This window comes from Eutrema salsugineum, unplaced genomic scaffold (genome assembly GCF_000478725.1).
Source record: "Eutrema salsugineum unplaced genomic scaffold, Eutsalg1_0 scaffold_3, whole genome shotgun sequence".
Taxonomy (NCBI): Eukaryota; Viridiplantae; Streptophyta; class Magnoliopsida; order Brassicales; family Brassicaceae; genus Eutrema; species Eutrema salsugineum.
The window spans coordinates 12,229,808-12,251,430 of NW_006256756.1; the positions used below are offsets into that span (position 1 = coordinate 12,229,808).

The window sequence follows — 21,623 nt, forward strand, 5'->3', positions numbered from 1 at the left end:
AAGTACACCCAAACCTTCTTGGATAAGTCATCAATGAAGATGACGAAGTATCTAGACCCTTCCAATGACAGTTCCCGAGTTGGACCCCACACATCAGAATGAACATAGTCTAAAAGACCCTTTGTCGTATGTTGTCATGTCTTGAACGAAACTTTGGACTGATTTCCTATCACACAGAACTTGCAGAAATCCATCTTTCAATGCTTTAAACCATCCAGAAGACACCTTTTATGGAGTTCCAGCAACCCATGCTCTCCTATATGCCCCAGGTGCTTTTGCCAAAGAGCCGTGCTATCAGATTCAGACACAGCAGTTGCAGCTCCACCTACAACCACACTCCCTAACATCCTGTAAACGTTCCCAGCTGTCATCTTCCCTTTAATCACCACCATAGATCCCTTACAAACCTTCAAAACGTCTTCATCTGCATCACTTCTGAGTCTGAATCCTTTTTTGTGAAGAGTACCCAAAGAGATCAAATTCTTCTTAACCCGTGAAACATGCCTAACATCAGTCAATGTTCTGATGATGCCATCATGCATGCGAAACTTGACCTCTCCAGAACCTACGACACCACATGACATGTCGTTTGCCACCTGAACAGATCCCATGTTCCCACTCCTATACATCTCAAACCATTCTTTGTGAGGAGTCATATGGAATGATGCACCCATATCTAGTATCCAAGAGTCTGTGTGATCACCAGATGTCACAGCCAACAAATCGTCTATACTATCATCTGAATCCTCCTTCTGAACCATGTTTGCAGAACCAGATCCACGGTTCTGTTTTCTGTTAGGAAAATCCCTTTGATAATGGCCTTTTATGGAGTTCAAGCAACGAGATTGTTCTGTTGTCTTTCCCAATGGGATTGCAGCGAAGTACAAACCGTCTCCAGTGATATAGTCGTTTTTTTACTGTAATAGCTGTCACCAAAGTCTCGAACTAAGGAGGAAGATAACACAGCAAGATCATGGCTTTATCCTCGTCCTCAATTTTAACATCCACACGCTCCAGATCTCCAATGATTTGGTTGAAGTTGTTGACATGAGCAATAAGATCGCCTGACTCTGCCATCTTCAACCCATACAATTTCTGTTTCAGATACAGCTTGCTGGCTAACTATTTCGACATGTTGATGCGATTGTAAACGGGGTTGGTCGGTTTTCGTTTTACTAAGCTTCAGATTTTAAATTTATAACCCCTAAATGTCTGCAAGTGCACAGATGTGCGCTGTAGTACTTATGGTATCGATCCACAGAGACGTAGTTGTTTCAGTACGAATTCACGGCTATGCTTAAATCAGATTAGAACTAAACAATTTGGGTTTTGGTTTTGGGTTTTGGTTGTCACTAAATCTAAACTAGAAAGCAATTAAAAACTAAAAAGCAATTGACAAAAACGAAAGCAAACAAAAGCAAGTAGTAGGCGATTAAACAAGAGGCAATTTGAAGCAAAGAACAAGCGAATGAATAGCAAACTAAAATTGAAGGTTATAAGCAATGAAAGACAAACGTTGGGGCTCAAGGGGTTTCGCAGGGGTTCATGGACTAAGCTATGTCGATTTTAAACAAATGATAAAGGTAATCAACTACGTATGTTCTAGAACTCGAGGCACTGAAGTATGAATAGCCTACTTTCGCAGCACTAAACAACTATCTCTCGCAACCCTGATCAGTAGGTTTCCACTCTGATCCTGGAAGGGAGAAGATGCAATAGCAGAACAAGACTCATCAACATTCACAACTCAACTACAGGTAGGTTTCCACTCCTATAGAAGAATTGCTCGTTTCACCCTAGTTCAGACAATCAATGAAAACTTTCGCAACATATCATATCAGATTTGCTACTAAGTGGCCAGCAAAGAATCACGCAGTAAGATTAAAGGCAAACGAAGAACATCTAGAAGACTGATAATCCTAAATCTATCAATTCCTAAGCAAAGACACATGAAATTCCCTTTGAACAATCCCTTTAAACCCAACTGGGTAACTACTCAAACATATTGTAAACAATCATCACAGATATTGAAAGTGCAGAAAATTAAAGAAAAGAAGGAAGAAATACGAAGAACGGAGAAGCAGATGGAGGCGCGATGTCTTCCTCCAGCGGTGGCTCCTCCTTCAAAAACGGCGGCCTCCCTCACTAGGGTTTGAGTCTCACATGAAAATTTAAGTACAGAAAAGAACACACCCTTTAGAATGACCTAAAGGGGGGTATTTATAGCTTCTGGAGTGGTCCTGGACACTTAGGGCTTCAAAAATAACGAAAGGAATTGATCTGGGCTTTAATTAAGTCGTCTGGAAAGTGAACGACCAAGTTCCGCAGTCGCGGTGGCTCTACCCTCGGGAAAACAGGTGTTGGCCGCGGTCCCGGCACACGGCTCTCTTCCGGAACTGCATTTTCTGTCATTCTTGCATCGGGAGTATCTGAAGATCTAACCGTTGGATTGTCTCCAAACCAAGTGCATTAGAAAGCTGGTTGGATCCTCTATGTTGTCTTAAACTTTGGGGGTGATCAGACGGTGAGAAAGCCTTCATCGCTTGTCATACTTCTGACGGTCTGCATTTATCCAAAATTGCTCATTTGTTCCAAATTGCATATCTTTTGCCCAAGTTTCCTGAAAAGTTTTTGAAACTCTAAAACATTGAAAACACTTTAAAAACCATTGAAAACAGAGTTAAAACACCTGCATAAGACATAATTATGATCCATAAAAGTGGTCAAAATACGGTGTTATCAACTCTCCCAGACTTACCTTTTTGTTTGTCCTCAAACAAACTTAAGTCAGGAAAGAAATTATTGAAAATCGCAGGAACTAAACAATATCTCAGTGACCGTCCTTCTAAACCATAACTTATCGTGAAACATCTATCTGGATCTAGTCTAGAAAATTCTCACCAAAATACAAGCAAACTAGTCCGTTAATCCGTCATGCGAAAAATCTACACACTTAGATCTAACTTCCAGTCAACTAGCTCCCTACATTCATTAAGTGTAATGGTGAATTTTCATTAAAGACATTATTCAGGGTAGATGGCGTTTGGCATTAAGGCTATTTAAGTGGTGGAGTTTAAGTGTTTAGGGTTACCTGAAGAATATGGAGGATGCAAGATATTATGAAAAACCGCAAGAGAGAAATGACCTGTTGGTGATCGCAGATTTTCAGTCACTTCTCCTTTGCCAAATGTTGTTGCATAATCTTCCTCCTTTGTTGTAAACAGCTGTTCCCCCAGACTTAGATCTTTTCCGGGAATCATAAGATAATCTCCAAATCTCCATATAATCGAATTCTAGCTTGCCTCAAGTATAAAATTCGATCCTCATAGACTCTCTAAGGTTTTAAATTTCCTTTCCTTTCATATTTTTCTTTTCTTTTTCGGATTTTTTTTATTATTATTATTTTTTTTTGAAGGAAACAACCTTTTATAGAGAGAGAGAGTCTAAGGGACGAAATTGTACTAAGATTTTGAAGTTTTTCAGAGGCAAACTGAATTTTCTCCTTTTGTTGAATCATTCCAATGAAATCGCAGGTCTTCGTCTTCAGTGACTGAAAACCGCGTTGATCCTCTTTCTCTCCGACGTTTTTGCACATATCTGCATATAGAACAATGAAAAACAAGAATGCATGTGGTTTAAAAGAGGTTAGGTTTGGTGGGAACTAGCTAAAGATGAACTAGCCATTCAGGATCAACAAAGAGTGGTAAAAGGAATAAGGAGTCCTGAATGTATGATTCGTTCCCCTGATCTAACGTTTTAATGAGAAAATTAAGTCAAAATTAAGTCCAGATAAAATGAACTAATATATCATGTCAGAAAAAATCTCCATGAATAGAAGTCATCTGGTGGGATTTCGTAATGCAAGTACTTAGCTACCGTCTAGTCTAGGGCTAAATCACAGAAAGAGCAAAAAACAAAGAAATAGCGTAGAAACACACTGGTCTAAATTCATCATAGTAATGTTTATTGTGTTCCTGGTTTGAAAACTTTTTGAAAAACATTTTGAAAACGATTTTTGAAAAATTTTATGAAAAACTTTTTGAAAAACTTTTTGAAAACGATTTTTGAAAAATTTTATGAAAAACTTTTTGAAAAACTTTTTGAAAAATTTTATGTGTCCAAAACAAACTCAAAACAAATCAAATTTCATAAGTAACGGATGAACATCCTCCCCCAGACTTATTTCGCACTGTCCTCAGTGTGATAAATCTGGAAAGAATGGTAAAGAAAATAGAAAAGTTGAAATGTTTAAGTGAACTTATCGTGTTGGAGAGTGCTGCTCGTCTTTTTTATTTGTTCTTCCTTATTGAAAATCTGAAATTAAATGAAACAGAAACAAAGCAATGGAAATAGAAAATAAAGGTCAAATGGAAATAGATAAAATACCAAGTGGGTTGCCTCCCACTAAGCGCTTGTTTCAAGTCGTTAGCTTGACATTGTTGTTCGATTAGACTTAACCGGGGTCGTGACACTCCTTGGTCTCATCATTGGCCGATGATGGATCAATCAAAAACATCACTTCTCTTTCGTCTTCTGTTTCTTCAGCCAGATATGGCTTTACACGCTGTCCATTCACTGTAAATGAGTTTCCGGTTCTGTTTCACAGGACAATGGCTCCGTATGGCTTGACTTCCTTTATCGTGAAGGGTCCTGACCATCTTGAACGTAATTTTCCTGGAAAAAGCTTAAGACGAGAATTGAAAAGAAGAACTTTATCGTTAGGAGCAAAAGTTCTATGAATAATCTTCTTATCATGATATGCTTTAGTTTTCTCCTTGTAGATCTTCGAGTTTTCGTAGGCATTGTGTCGGATTTCTTCTAACTCGTGAAGTTGAAGTAGACTTCTTTCTCCAGCTGTTTTCATGTTCATGTTCATCTCCTTGATAGCCCATTGCGCCTTATACTCGAGTTCTACTGGAAGGTGACATGCTTTTCCGTAAACTAGATTGAATGGTGTTGTTCCTAATGGTGTCTTGAATGCTGTTCGATATGCCCATAATGCATCGTCAAGCTTGGTAGACCAATCCTTGCGATGAACTGCAATAGTTTTCTGCAAAATTGACTTGATTTCTCTGTTTGAGATCTCTACTTGACCGCTGGTTTGGGGATGGTATGGGGAAGCAACTTTATGTGTAACTCCATTCTTTCTAAGAAGATTTTCGAAAACTCTGTTGATGAAATGCGATCCTCCGTCGCTTATCACAATTCTAGAAACTCCAAAACGCGGGAATATTACCGATTTAAATAGCTTCATGACAACTTTCGCATCATTGGTGGGACTAGCGACTGCTACTAAGATGTATTGGTTTCTAAAAGAAGTAGGAAAGGGTCCCATAAAATCTATTCCCCAAACATCAAAAATTTCGACTTCGAGAATAAAATTTTGAGGCATCTCATTCCTTTTGCTTATGTTGCCCATCCTTTGGCATTTATCACATCGCGATATATAAGCTTGAGTATCTTTGAACAAAGTAGGCCACCAAAAACCTGCTTGTAAGATTTTTGAAGCAGTTTTGAAGGTTGCAAAATGTCCTGCATAAGACGATCTATGGCATCCGAATAAAATTCCTTCCATCTCTTCTTCAGCCACGCATCTTCGGAATAACCCATCAGCACATCTCTTATAGAGATAGGGTTCATCCCAAAAATAATGTCTTACGTCTTTCAGAAACTTTTTCTTCCTATAACTGAAAAATTACGGGGGCTCTACATCAGCTGCTAAGTAATTTGCTATGTGCCTAAACCATGGGGTGTTGAAAGCATCTGCTCGTCGCAAGAGTTGACGTGGTTGTGCAGCATTGGAATTGGTGGGGGTAGTATCCATTGCATAGATGTTTCTTCTGGCAAATGTCATTTAGAGGCAATCTTTCTTCAACTCGAATTCTTGAAAGATGGTCTGCAACTCCATTATCTGCTCCTTTCCGATCTTGAATTTCGATGTCGAATTCTTGCAGTAGGAGGATCCATCTTATCAACCGAGGTTTAGCGTCTTTCTTAGACATTAAATACTTGATTGCAGCATGATCAGTATGAACTATGATCTTAGATCCTACGAGATAAGAACGGAATTTCCCAAATGAAAATACGACAGCTAGAAGTTCTTTCTCTGTTGTAGCATAATTGCAGTGAGCTTCGTCTAGAGTTCTGCTAGCATAGTAGATTACGTGCAGTTTCTTATCTTTTCGTTGGCCAAGCACTGCTCCGACTGCATAGTCACTGGCATCGCACATGATTTCGAATGGGAGTTCCCAATCAGGTGCTTGCACGACTGGAGCGGAAACAATGGCTTCTTTGATCTTATGAAACGCAGCTAAGCACTCATCATCGAACTCGAAGTTTGTTTCCTTGCAAAGCAAACGCGTAAGAGGTCTAGCTATTTGAGAAAAATCTTTAATGAAGCGCCTATAGAATCCTGCGTGTCCTAAGAAACTACGAATTGTAGGCTTGTCATGACTTCGATTTTAGCTTTGTCAACTTCAATTCCTTTTCCCGAAATTCTGTGAAGTGAAGTGACATTTTTCCCAATTTAATACTAAGTGGTTATCTTCACATCTTTACTGAACTTTACCAAGGTTGCCTATGCACTTTTCAAAAGAAGATCCATAGACAGAGAAATCGTCCATGAACACTTCCATGAAATCCTCAATAAAATCTGTAAAGATCGACATCATGCACCGCTGGAAGGTAGCACGCGCATTACACAATCCAAAAGGCATACGTCGGTAAGCGAATGTGCCATATGGACAAGTGAATGTCGTTTTTTCTTGATCCTCTGGGCGAATAGGAATTTGGAAAAATCCAGAGTATCCATCAAGGAAGCAATAGTAAGGGTGATTAGCTAATCTTTCTAGCATTTGATCTATAAAGGGAAGTGGAAAATGATCTTTCCTAGTTGCTGCGTTCAGTTTCCGGTAATCGATGCACATACGATGTCCAGTTACTGTTCTTGTAGCGATCATTTCATCTTTATCATTTTTAATGACAATGACTCCTCCTTTCTTTGGGACAACATGAACTAGGCTAACCCAAGTGCTATCTGAGATAGGAAAGATTATTCCAGCTTCTAAAAGCTTCATAATCTCCTTCTTGACAACATCCTTGAGATTAGGGTTGAGTCTCCTTTGACTTTCGATTGAGTTTTTAGCATTATCCTCTAGATTTGTCTTGTGCATACAAAGATCTGGAGAGATTCCAGGTATGTCATCAAGTGAATATCCTAAGGCTTTTCTATGCTTTCTCAGCTCAGTCAACAGCATTGTGGTTTCTTCTTCCGTCAAACCAGAGTTTATTTTGACAGGATAAGTAGAATTTGGTCCAAGGAAGGCGTACTTAAGTCCGACGGGAAGAGGTTTAAGCTCGACTTTAGGGGCTTTAAGCTCGCTCCAAGGATCGTTAATTGCTGCAGCAGTGTCTTTAGGAGGTGTAGGAATGTTTGTTTGGTCCTTAAGATCTAGATAGTTTAGAGGTTTCCTATAAGTTTTGGATTTATCAAGCATACGTGCACACTCACTTGAAATTCCTTCAAGGAAATTGCGTTCATCTTTTGCAGGTGAAAGCGTGACACTTAAAGGGTCGTCTAGAAGCAGATCTTCGTAGACTTCCTCAATAATTCCGTCTAACTCATCAACCCAACAAATTTTGCCATCCAGAGTCGGTTTATCGAAACTTTTGTTCATGTCAAACTGCATAACTAGACCAGCTAGATGAAGGTCAATTTTTCCTTCAGGAACATTGATTATGGCTCCGGCTCTAGATAAGAATGGTCATCCAAGAATAAGTGGATCCTTAGGTTCTCGTTCGAGTTCTAGAACTATGAAATCAGTTGGTATGGAACATTTTTTTATTTCTACGAGAACATCAATTAAGATACCTACAGGTTGTCTAACAGAACGATCAGCTAATACTAAGGAAATTTTAGTGGGCTGGAAAGTGTGATGTCCTAAACGTTTTGCTACTGAAAGAGGCATCATGTTTATGCTCGATCCTAAATCACAGAGAGCACGCTCAAAAGCGACATCATTGATGGTGCATGAAAGTACAAAGCTTCCAGGATCATTTTTCTTTTCAGGGATTCGGCTTTGCAGGATAGAACTACATTCATGGGTTATCATCATAACGCCTTCTTCAAGAGTTAAAGAATTTGTTAGAATACCCTTCATGTATTTTCTTAAAGCTGGAATCATAGCACAAGCTTCTACGAAAGGTAATCTCACATTTAATTGATCGATTAATTCTTTCAGCTTAGCTTTTTCTTTCTCTTTCTTAGGGGCTCTTAAGGCTCTAGGATATGGAGGTTTAGGTTTATAGACACGAGTTGGTGGAGGTGGAATCGGGTCTTCTCCAAGGATTTCCCGGGATGTATCTTCTCTTACTTCTTCTCCATCCTTCTCTCCTACCACTTCTTTTTCAATGTCTTCTACCGTGATTCTTTCCCTTTCTTTTTCCTTTTCCTTACCCTCACTACAAGAAATGTGAGTATTAATAGAATCGAAGCTTCATTGTCGATCGAATGAAAAAGGTTTGTTCTCACTCGATTCACTCTTATGATTTGGGGGTTCATCGATTTTTATCTTGTTTGGTTGCATGTTGGGTTCTGTCGAAAAGTTAGTTTGATTTCGAGTTGTATATATATTAAGGAGAAGATTTTGATTTTTTGGGTTTTGAATCTTTTATCTTGTTGGAGTTTTTGATTATTTAGTTTGGATTGAGTTTGAGTTTCATTTTGTGTATTCATCCATTTCAGATATGGTAAAGACAAGAGGAGGATCACAAGTTGCTTCCCGTCGTAGTCGACGTAATCAAGGCTTGGAGGCCACACCTGCAACAACACTGAAGGTGAAGAGAGGAAAAAAGGTTGCTAAGAAAAGCAATGGTGGTAGAAAAAAGAAAGTGCCATGTGAAGAGGTAGAAGATCCTACGCCTATTAGCTTGTCAGCTTCCAATGGGGAAGATGATTATAATGAGGAGTCCGAAGATGAAGTTTCTAAGAAAGAAGTTCATGACAAAGCAGTTTCAGAGGAACAAGAGTCTAATCATCAAGCTCCTGAGTTAGAAGTTTCTGAGAAGGAAGCAGAAGATGGTTTGAATCCTGGACAGGAACATAATGAAAATGAAGAAGCTGTCGATATGGAACAAGATGGAGTTACCAATGGTAACACTCAAGAAAAAGATGCGGACCAACAAAGAGAAGATGTAGTGAAGGAAAAAAAGAGAAGAGGACCAACAAAGATGCGGAAGGTGGCTGAAAATCCTCAAGAAAAGGTTGAAGTTACATTCACTGAGTGTGGTGATCATGTTGGACCTGGTTCAGTAACACTATCATCTTTTCTTGGTCCTCTTGTGAGGGAACACGTTCCGGTTACTCTTAGTGATTGGAGACAACTTGATCCAGTGACAAGAGACACAATGTGGGAGGAAATTCAGGTATATTTGCATATTACGTTTTGTTAATAACTATATATGAAATTGTAAACATGTTTGACCTCTGCAAATTATGTTGCAGGGGAGGTTTAACGTGCATGAAGAGTGGCAGAAAGCTGTTATTATAAAGCAGTTAGGAAGTTTGTGGAGGGCTGGGAAGTCAAGGCTAGTGACAGAAGTACGAGCTGCGAAGACTGCTGCTGAGAGAATAGCTTTAAAACCCAGCAACATCCCATCCATTCAAGTATGGAACTCTTGGGTTAGGAGCAAGTGTAGCACAAATTTCAACGTTAGTTAGCCATCTTTAAATAAGACACTCTCTTGTTTACATGTAATATTGTCTTATAGATTTAAACTGATTCAGATTTATATTGTAGGTAATAAGTGACAAGTACAGAGAGCTGAGAAGAAATCAGATTCCTCACACCACCAGTCGCAAAGGAATGCTTCGATTAGCTCATGATATGGTAAAATAGTTACTCAAACATCTATATTATTAATTACTTTGAATTAAAATGGTACTAACATATGTCTGTATTTTATATAGAAAAAAAAGAGTAATGACCCAAGGAAGGTAACGAGGAGTAAGATATGGATTGCGGGACACACTCATGGTGATGGTAGACCTGTGAAGCCTCAATTTGCTGAGACTATTGTAAGAATTCTTGAACTTGAGATATTGTGTACAATTAATGGATTATGATCATTGAGTTAACATCTGGACATATATCTGTATCAGGAACAAATACGGTCACTTGATAGTCAAATGGACTCCACATCAGCTTCTGAAAATATCAGGGAAGATGCTGTGAGCAAGGTTTTGGGAAAAGACAAACCTGGCCGAGTAAGGGGGTTTGGCAGAGGGATTACAGCTACTAAGTTAGCGTTTCTGCATTCTTGAGACGCAAAGATTGCTGATATGGAAAGTGAGATTAGACAGTTAAAAGGAATGGTCAACGAGTTAGCTGCGAAGAAGGTAATTATGTATTTTCATATGTCAGTTGGTTAACTAGTATTATGACATTTACTAATTCACTTTCCTTCTTTCAGAAAAGTAATGGTGATCCTGAAACATCTGCGAGTAGTGGGTATTTGAAAGAAGGAGTGAGAGTAGAAATACTGGACTGGTTTGAGTCAACAGATGTTGTTGTTGGTGTTGGAGAATTCTACACTGCTGAACCGATGTACAAAATTGGTCGTGTACCAATTGGTCCCAATGCAGTGGCCACTGTTGTCAAGTCTGCAGTAAACCCAGAAGCTTCTCTTTGGAGGCCTACAGTAGATATGTCATCTCTTCAGCAAGCTGTGGGATGCAAAATAGCTTGGCCAATAGACAAAGTCATTTTAGACAGGGCTCCAAACTCTTCTGTCGATGTATCCAGGGTAAGTCGTTTGTAATTTTGGTTTGTAAATCTTGGTTTGTAGTTCCTTTCCATATCTCTAATCATTAGCTTTTTACATTTTAGCAAACCGATGAAGATGATATTCGAAGATGCAAAATATTTGATTGGACTAATGAAGAGGAGGAGGTTATTGGTGAAAGAATCATGTGCTCAACTAATTCAAAAGAGATGGTTAACAATATACCTCTAGGTCCGAATGCTGTTAGTATTGAAGTTGTGAAGGTGTATAAAAATGATGCATATTTGTGGAGGCCAACCGCTGATAAGTTCTTGATTGGTGATGCAATTAACGAGAAAATTGCATGGCCAGTTCTGAAGGTTGAAATCATGTCTGCAGATGCAACACCTACAAAAACAGCTGAGCTAAAAGGATCTGAGCCAAAAGCAGTGGTATGCGATTTATTTGAAGTTTCTTTATTTGTTTGTCTGTTGTATTGATGTTGGTACTTGATTCTATTGTATTGATGTTGATACTTGATTCTATTTTCTGGTTTGAATTGTAGAGTCCAGGCAGCAATAGTTCTACCAAAAGTGCATAGAGTAAGTGTTTTCTGTTAGACTGCAACAACTCTGGACGAAAGGTAGCTGAAGGAAGAGTATCTTCAACGGATCCGAACGATGTGTGCCACTTTGTACCCTTAGGTCCAAATGCAAGCAAGGTTTGGGTTGAAGTGGCTAAGATTGGTACTGCAAAGGTCTGGAGACCAACTTCAGAGATTGAATACATTTCTGATGCGATAGGTTCAACTGTGGCATGGCCAAATGACAAAATATTGTTCATTTGAAACTTAAGATTGTGTAATAGTCTTATATGCTGGTCCGGTTTGATTGCTCCGGTTATGGTTTACGTTTAATTAAAACTTGATGTATTTTGTATTTTGTGTAATAGTCTGATACTTATGTTATATTATGTGATATTAGCACTAATATGTGGTATTTGAAATTTTCAATTTTGAAATTAAAAGATATAAGAAGTAATATGATAATAAATTACTGAAATTATTTCAAAATTTCTATACCCTAATCCCTAAATTGATTTTATTCAAAATTTCTATACCCTAATCCCTAAATTGATTTTATTCAAGATTTCTATACCCTAATCCCTAAATTATTTACAATTAATTACCTGAAATTATTTAAAAATACATATACCCTAATCCCTAAATGATTTTAAAATAAACCAATACTCTAAGTCTAAAATTAATTAATTTTCGAATTATATGAAATTATACCATAAAAGCTAAACCATATTCTATACCCTAAAGTGGTAGACTCTTAAACCCTAAACCATGCTAACTTTATACCTAAAATTAATTATTGGATTATATGAATTGATACTCTAAGTGTTTGATTAAACATAAAACATACTAAAAACTTCTTTGTACATATTACAACTAAGTGTTTGACTTAATACTATACCCTAAAGTGTTTAAGTAGACTATATACCCTAAAGTAGGATACAAACAAGTGTTTGTATTATTTAATTTGAAATATGAATACAAAATATAAGAAATAATTTTCGAATATTTTTAAACTGATTTTTATAAATTTTCAAAAAAAAATTGGATTATATACGTATTTTTAATACCATAAACCTATTTTAAAACTAAAAAAATGGAATAAACAGATTGACCAATGAATAAATTATACGCAGATCGCAGACGTGGCCTTTACTTCACCGTTGGATATGTCTCTCCACCTTTGCATCTCTAATCTGAGCCGTCCTTTACTGATGAATGCGTTTAACCGGGAAAAGGTGAATTTCCGAAAAAATTTAGATTGAGATGAAAAATTTAGCTCTACCACAATCTTTGGCGCCGACAAAAAAAAAGAACACAATCTCTACCACAATCTTTCGCAACACAATCTCTCGATATCTCGATCTCTCCTTATCCCTAATACAATCTCTAACACAATTCTTCTTAACATGATAACACATTCTTCGTAACACCATCTCTTATCAGACGAACTGAAATATCTCGATCTCAGTCGTTTTCATATGGACAAGGCATGGGTTTTCCTGCCAAGGTTTGATCTTCTTAACACAATCTCTCAATCTTATACTTGTATTTCCCAATTTATCTTGTTAGGCTAACTTCTATTTCCCGATTTACCATGTAGGAATACTCTTGAGTACTCAGAAGGAGTGACTAATTTCGTGAATTCATCAGCAAGAAGATTAGGTAATCTGTCTGAAATGCTATGCCCCTGTAGAGATTGCCGCAATTTAAGCCATCAGTTATTAGAGAAGATTGTTGAGCATCTAGTGATTAGGGGTATGGATATGAAGTATAAGAGTTCTTGTTGGAGTATTCATGGTGAGAAAAGAGATTGTACGGAAGATATTGCTCCTGGATCTGAAACTGAGGCTTTTGATTTGTTGAAGACAGCATTTTGTATAGGTGAAGGTAATCCGAATGACAATGGGGAACCAAATGAGGAGGATGAAGCTCTAGAAGAAACTGAATTCAGGACGAAGTTAAGAGAAGCTGAAACTCCATTGTACTCTACTTGTGTGAAATACACAAAGGTGGCAGCAATCATGGGACTCTACAGAATCAAAGTTAAGAGTGGTTTGTCTGAGAACTACTTTGATCAGCTGTTGGTTTTAATTCAAGATATGCTACCTGAAGACAATGTGCTTCCGAAGAGTACAGACGCAATCAAAAAGTTTCTGAAGGTCTTTGGTTTTGGGTACGAGAATATTCATGCTTGTAGGAATGATTGCATATTATATAGGAAGGAGTTTGAAAAGCTAGAAAGCTGTCCAAGGTGCAAAGTTTCAAGATGGGAGAAAGATAAGCACAGTAATGAGATGAAGATAGGGATTCCAGCAAAGATCCTTAGATATTTTCCAATCAAGGACAGATTTAGGAGGATGTTTAGATCAAAAAGGATGGCTGAGCATTTGCGTTGGCATTCAACAAATGCAACTGAAGATGGTACAATGCGACATCCTGTTGATTCTATATCTTGGGCACAAGTGAATGACAGATGGCCTGACTTTGCTGCCGAACCAAGGAACCTTAGACTTGGACTTTGTACAGACGGGATGAACCCTTTCTCTATGCAAAACACCAATCACAGCACATGGCCAGTATTGTTGGTCAACTATAACACGCCTCCAACAATGTGTATGCAGGCTGAGAATATAATGTTAACTTTGTTGATCCCTGGTCCATCAGCTCCTGGTAATAACATAGATGTCTACTTAGCACCTTTGATTGAAGATTTACAAGATTTGTGGTCTGAGGGTATTGAAGTGTATGACTCATTTGCGAAGGAGAACTTCACACTTAGAGCCATACTACTTTGGAGTATCAGTGACTATCCAGCCTTGGGAGTATTGTCTGGAAGTAAAGTCAAGGGGAAACAAGCTTGCATCGTCTGTGGAAAGGATACTCCTTCTATGTGGCTTAACTTTAGCCGTAAGTATGTATACATGGGAAATAGAAAGAGACTACCGCCTGGCCATCCTTACAGATTTAAAAAAGGGTGGTTTGACAACACTGTTGAAGTTGGGAGAGCTAATAGGATACAAACAGGTGCTGAAATTTATGAGACAGTAAAGGCGTTTAGGAATGATTTTGGAAGACCTCTAGACAAGGAAAAAAAAAGAAAAAGAACAGATTTGGAAGATGATGAGCTGGTTGAAGAAGATGAGTGTGAAGAATCAAATGATCTATGGCGGTGGAAGAAGAGATCAATATTCTTTGAACTACCTTACTGGAAGGTAAAGTAACTTAACTAAACAATATTCTCAGTTTCTTGTATACGTATATGCCTAACAGTTTATTGTTTAATGTCTTAGGAATTGCCTGTGCGTCACAATATTGATATGATGCACGTAGAAAAAAATGTCTCGGATGCTATATTGTCTATCTTGATGCAAACTGCCAAGTCGAAAGATGGTTTGAAAGCAAGAAAAGACTTAGAAGATATTGGAATCAGAAAGCACTTGCACGCAGAGGTTAGGGGAAAGAAAACATACTTACCTCCAGCAGCCTATTGGTTATCCAAGAAAGAGAAGGCCATTTTTTGCCAAAGGTTATCTAAGTTTAGAGGTCCTGATGGTTATTGTGGTAATATTGCTAACAGTGTTTCAGTTAACCCTCCTAATATAGGAAGTTTGAAGTCGCATGATCATCATGTGCTAGTACAAAACTTGTTACCAGCTGCGTTAAGAGGTTTGTTACGTAGAGGACCTAGGATTGCTATTACCAGATTATGCAATTACTTTAACAGATTGTGCCAGCATATCATTGACCCGGAGAAACTCATAACAATGGAGTCTGAGTTTGTGGAAACAATGTGTCAACTGGAGCGGTTCTTCCCTCCATCCTTGTTTGATATCATGTTCCACCTTCCAATACATCTATCAAAAGAGGCACGTTTAGGAGGACCAGTCCACTTCCGCTGGATGTATCCCTTTGAAAGGTTTGATGTACTCAATTACTTTACTATATGAAATTCATGCAATAATGTTAGTCTAATATGCATATGCGCGTAAAAATATTAAGTAAAATCCGAAAAAAAATCCGTGCTGATCCATTGAGTGTTAACAGGTTGCATTGGCCTATGGATATTTATCTGAAGAATGCATTGCATTAATTGATAACTAAGAGTTTTGAGGCTCTTAGATGGGTTATCAATCCCCTTGTCAAAGTAGTATAAGGGGTGTCAATCCATATGTGTGGTAGTTAGGCACTAGTTTATAAGATAAGTTCTTAAGTCAAGCTAATCAAAGACAGGTTTGGTGACAAGTAACAAGTGAAAATATAAACAAGAAACAAACAAGTAATGATTAGTGAACTAAACAATTAAGCCAAACAAGATGATGGTGATTAAGCAAATGGTAAAAGCTAAACCTCTAGATGTGATCATTGATTAGGGTGCTGTAGATATCAATTCATGATGCTAAGAACAATAATGCAATGCAAGTTACTCTTTAGTCTAGACTTCAAAAGCAGATTAATTCATTCCCATGACAATAATCTCTTTGTAAATCACTTAATCAAGATTAATTCACCTTAAGCAAGATCAAGCAATCAACAAGCATAAAGTATCAAGTCTAATAATGACCAAACGGTTTCTATTTCAAAGAGACCGAATCTTACACAGAAAGCAGCAACAAGCAATCACATGATCTCAAAACCAATTAACTTAGAACTCAAATCTAGACTAATCCTCTCATGAAGGCATTAATCTCTACACTAATCCACTTTCAAACCAAATCATCACTTGTGAAATTTGAATCAGTGAGCATTAAGAAACAGTTCTAATATGTCATTCATGCATTTAACAAATCATTCCCATGATGAAAAAGGCATAAACCCTTAGCTTAGCTCATTCAGACATTTCATCAAACACCTTGTGGGTGGAGAAATGACTAAGGTTTAGATCAGAGTGATGTGCAAAGATCTAGCATTAAGAGCAGCTAACTAAGGAAAGGAGATGAGAATCTAGAACCTAAACATCATAAACCGATCATCTAAGCACCCTAATCTACACACCTAGAAGCTTAAAAGATAACTACTCACTAATCATGATTAACACACCATTTCTTTTGCAAGAGGTGGTGTTAATCATGATTAGAAGCAGAGATGAGATGATTAGATGATAAGAAACAGCTTTAAGATGATTAAATCTGCTAGTTATCTCTTGATCAAACTCGTTTTTACACTAAGAAGTAGAGAGAAAACAAAGAGAAAGCAGATTAGAGGATAAGATAAAGCATAACTAGGGTTTTAGTCTCTAAAAACTATTTATATAAAAGGGTGTGGGCCGGGTCAGCCCAGGACAAACTGGGTACTGACCCGCACTTTCTGGGTTGCTGGAGCCACCCCTCGCCATCTGAAGAAGTCTCACACCGAGGGCCATACACCAGGGGGTCATGTGCTGGGTTGAAACTTTGATGAACACTTGAAGAACATGCATGAGACTTGGCATTTGATCCGGTTAAAGCTTTGAAACGTGAAGAGGATTTGTTTGTGATCTGGGTTGGAGAGATGAGGACCTCGGCATACATGCCGAGGTGCCTGGTACCGGAGGTTTGTGTAACATAGGAGCTCGGCATAGCATGCTGAAGGGTTCACACCAAGGTCTGCTTCAACACTTAGTCGTTTGGGGATCATTTTGGTGATCAAGGGAGCCTCGGTGTTGAAAGACCGAAGTCCTACCTCGAGGTATAGTCCCAAGGCTTCGTAAACATGCCTCCTAGGCATAACATGCGGAGGTATTCACGCCGAGGTAGGACACAACACTTAGCTTACAGTCGCATCTCTTAAAACCCGAATTGAGCAGCTTCTCTTCTGTTCAGTGTAACTTTCAGCTCGTAACTCCAAATGACCTGAAACCAGTTCCATGAGAAAGATAACTCATTCAGCTCGATCTTTGGTGAAGAAACTATCGGCGCTTGGGAAGTGGAAGGCTTCCTGGAGGGCTCATCTTCGCAATGCATTTACACGATCAGAGAAAGGCGTCTAGACATGTGTCCATTCTGGAGACGTTAACTTCTTGCTCATAGATCCGAATTGGATGATCTCGGACGTTATGGAAAGAGGACTCAAACATCTCTGATTCTTATGAAGAACCCGGAAACTGAATCTTCCTGGAAGTGCGCCGTCCTTCGCATTCTTCGGAGCTCATCGGGTCGGTCCAAGACGGCAGCGAGACAGGGGTTTCTTCCGAGGAGCTCAACTTTCTGCTCACGCGTCCGAATTCCATTATTCCACTTGCTATGGAACCATGATCCAATCGTCTCCAACTTTGATGAATCCCCCGACAACTGAATCGGACCGGAAGGTTCCCCGGACAGGCGATCATTCAGGAGTATCGGATTGCTCCGGAATGGATGCGAGACCTGTTCGTCTTCCGATTACCATATCTTTAAGCTCCGTGGTCTAAATGCTTTGATTCTAACTGTTCTGAACTCTGGACTCAATTATCTCCAACTTCTATGAAGACTCCGACAGCTGAATCGGCCGGCAAGATCTTCTGGTGATGCGATTTCGGAAATGTATCTACACCCGGGATTTTTGGCCGAGGGACTTGGCCGCGGTACGTGTTTTTGGCCGAGAAAGCTGCCCGCGGGAAGGATTTTGGCCGAGAACCTTCGACCTTCAGTACACCATTTTGCCGAGAAACCCAAAATTGCTCCTTTTCACCATTTTTGATCATTCCAACTCCATTTCTTCATCTGAATCACATCCTCCACTCCAAATTGGCTCCAAAAGCACCTGTTTAACACTCTAAACCATGCAAAACTCTCTTGGACCTAATGCATTCTTCTAAGTCCTAAAACAATGCCTAAAGACCTAAAATGCATGAGATAAGACATGATTTGGACTAAAATATGTACACTAAATGATGCAATTTATGAGTATATCAACTCCCCCACACTTATCCTTTGCTTGTCCTCAAGCAAAAAGAACAAATGAGAGAGAGAGGTTGAATGCATTGGGAGTTCATATTTCCTTTTAGAGAGAAGTGATCACAATGAGAATTCAAGTTCATGCTCAATTATGCAATGCAAAGCCATACTCAGATATATATCAACTCAACAAGAAATCTCCACAAGTTCTCCTCTTTCTCAACTCTTTCACATTCATTAAGCTTTTATCAAGTGAATTAAATGATGCAATGTTTAAACAAGCTGGCTTGGCTAGGGAGAGGCTATGAGATTAAAATGATCTCATCAGTGTTCAAGCGGGTTTAATGCAGCAAAAGGATCTCTCTATGAATGATCAAACTTTGTCAGAATGCTAAAGGTAAAAAGCAACCTATGCATACAAGGGCAAAGACTCATCACACCCCACACTCTACTCAAAGCTTTCTCACTGCTCACTCTCTCAAGAACCTCACTTTTCACACTCATTTTCCTCTCACTAGGGGACTTACTTTTCATTTTCATTCTCAAGTCTTGGAGTTCAAACTTTACATAGCTCTTTTTTATTTGCAACCTCTAGCCTCTTTTTTTTTTCTTTCTTTCCAAAACACTTGAGCTCTTTGGCTTCTTTTCTTTTTCTTTTACTTAGGGGCTAGACTATTTCTTTTCAAGACACCAGAGCTCACTTTCTTTAACTCAAAACTCCAAGACTCATTTCTTTTTCTTTCATTCCCCTAGCTATTTCCACTTTCTCTTTTCCACTCATCTCACCTTTTTTTCACTCACCAACAAGTCTTTTCCCCCACACTTATTCCTCGCCAACACTCTCAGTTCCTCAATATTGGAACACAGCACTCAGTGAGACCTGCCCTTGTCGCTCTAAACCTAACACTTTCTGCTAAGTTTGATCCAAGGTGGCCTTTCAATTCACACACAAACATTGGCTTGAAAGAAGGATGGGTTCAAGGTGAGGGAACTGATCCATGATGTGGATTCAGCTACTTGAGCTAAGGAAAAAGGGCGGTAAAAACAATGGTTCTAGCTCAAGTATGTATGTTGGTATCCACAAGCTTATTCAAACAATGCATCACAAGATATTTTCAAGTCAAGTTCAGGTTCTCACTTAATTAGAGTTGAGTTCAATTCAAACTTGCTTCTCAGATTCAAATCATTTCAGACTTTGCAAGCACAGAAAAAAGATTCACAAGCATATTCAGTTCAAGTTCTCAAAGTGATGTACTCTCTTAGAAAACCTATCATTACTCCCAGCAAGATGTAACCTATATGATGCAACTAGACTCGATCCTAAAAAATGTGAATGCAACTAGAATGAACATTTTTTTGTGAAAATTTTCTGATTAGATGCAACTAGATGAGACTGAAGACTCAAATTGGAAAATAAGATCAAAGAAAACATGATTAGTAAACACTAAACTCCTCCCCCACACTTAAATAACACAGTCCCCTGTGTTATAAAAGCATAAGAGAGAAGTGAAAGGCAAAAGCAAGAAAAATGCAAAATGAAAAATTAAGAACTAGATGCATATGTACAAAGAGTTTGGAGAGTTACCAGACTTGTTCATGATGGAATGGAGGCATTGGACATGGAGGAGGATGCTGGTGCTTTGAACCCTCTGCTTGGACTCAAGTCTCTCAAGCGTTCCTCCTTGTTCATGCTCGTTCAGGGACCCCTCTGCCTAGCCATGCCGAGGCTTCTACACCGAGGTGGACAAGTTTCTGGGTAAGTGGCAAGGGCACCTCGGTATTAGCTCAGGAACACCTCGGCTTTGGCTCTCCAAGGCTTCTCACAGCACTTGGTTCCGTGAAGATCAAACAAGAGACCTCGGTAATGATCATCTTGAGGTGCTTGGCCGAGGTCTCAGAATCATAAGGCCGCCACCTTTAAGCTCCTCTCTGCACTTTTTCCTTCAAACCATTGAGCAAGAACACTTTCTAGAATCCTGAGATCACTTAGCAAACCCATCAAAACATTCTGAAAGACTAAAGAAGAGATTAAAAAGATATATGTACAAGGATAAGCTTGGGGTGTCTCCCAAGAGCACTTTGTTTAAAGTCACTAAGTTTGACTTTGTAAAACCTTGTCTTAGGTTGGGTGAGGATGAGCACTGATGCTCTTGAGCACTTCTATTGTCTTGAGCATGAATGCCGAGGTCTGGTTCCTTTGAGTACCCTTAGAACCTTGTTCTTTAAGCTCCACCTTGAGACCCTTTTGCATCAGCGCTTGAATACCATCAGGATCCTTGTCAAAGATCGTTTTTGTGAGACCTGTTCTGAGTTCAGCAAATAACCCTGATTTCCCATTGCAATCCAGGTTGTATTTTGTGGATCCATCAGAATCTTTCCAAGGAGTAAGAGTAAAATCTTGAGAAGAAGATTCAAGTTCAAGGCTCTTTTCTTTTGATGCTGAACTTTCACCTTTGTTGTTGATCATCTTTAGCTCACTAAGTGTAGGAGACCATGTGAGGAAGATATCTTCTAATCTGATCAAAGGCTCTCCATTCTCATCCTTATGACCATAGTTGATGTGGGCTTGTTCTCCTTTCTCCACAGCTGAAAGGGATTTAGATTCTCCTAAAACTCCAACACTTCCCACATAATGCATCTCAAGCACCTTGGGCTCTTCTATCTCTTGAGCAGCTGATCCACAAAATTCGGCTAAGGGAGGCTTGACAGGGTAAGAAACGTCCTTATCCACCTTTGTAAGCACCACTCTTTGAGTATCAAAGTCAATCCTTGCACCAGTTGTGTTAAGGAATGAAGTTCCAAGCAAAAGTGGAAGTTCCTTTGTCTTTTTCATCTTCATGACTATGAAATCAGTTGGAACTATGCACTCACCAACCTTCAAAGGATAGTTCTCTATCAGCCCATGAGGTTTCTTTGAGTAAGAATCGCCAAAAGTGATGGAAGAAGGATATTCCTTTAAGTTCTTGATCCCAAGTCTCTCCATCATGCTAAGAGACATCACATTTACACTTGAGCCTGAATCACACAAGGCATTCTCAACTCTGAACTTCCCAAGGGTGCAAGAGATTGTAAATTTCCCTGGATTACCCAGCTTTGGGAGTGATGTAGGCTTCACACTTGGTGAATCTAGGCTTGGAACATCATTCTTTGGCTGTTCCTGAGCAACCGGCTGGTCCTTTGCAATGTCCTCATTGAGATCAGGTAACAAGCTCATGAAGTCCTCTATAATGGCGTCCTCTTCCTCTTTATTAGGACTGGACCCATCAGAGACTTGACCATAAAGAAGGTATTCAATCTCTTGAACAGCAGCTGAATGATCATCACTTGAGTAGATGGCATTGCAATAATCTTTGGGGTTTTGAACAGCTGTACCAGCAAGAGGGATCTGAGTTTCTGAAGTGCAAATGCCTTTGTTCTTTCTAAGAGTC

At 39.0% G+C, this 21,623-nt stretch overlaps 1 protein-coding gene across 1 annotated transcript; it reads left to right on the top strand.

Annotated features, from left to right (window-relative positions):
• Positions 1-12,822: 12,822 nt before the first annotated feature.
• LOC112085425 lies at positions 12,823-19,955 on the top strand. The gene is made up of 4 exons (XM_024154638.1): positions 12,823-12,851; positions 12,945-14,556; positions 14,635-15,260; positions 19,784-19,955. The coding sequence occupies exons 1-4, from the start codon at positions 12,823-12,825 to the stop codon at positions 19,953-19,955; spliced, it is 2,439 nt and encodes an 812-aa protein (XP_024010406.1).
• Positions 19,956-21,623: the final 1,668 nt, after the last annotated feature.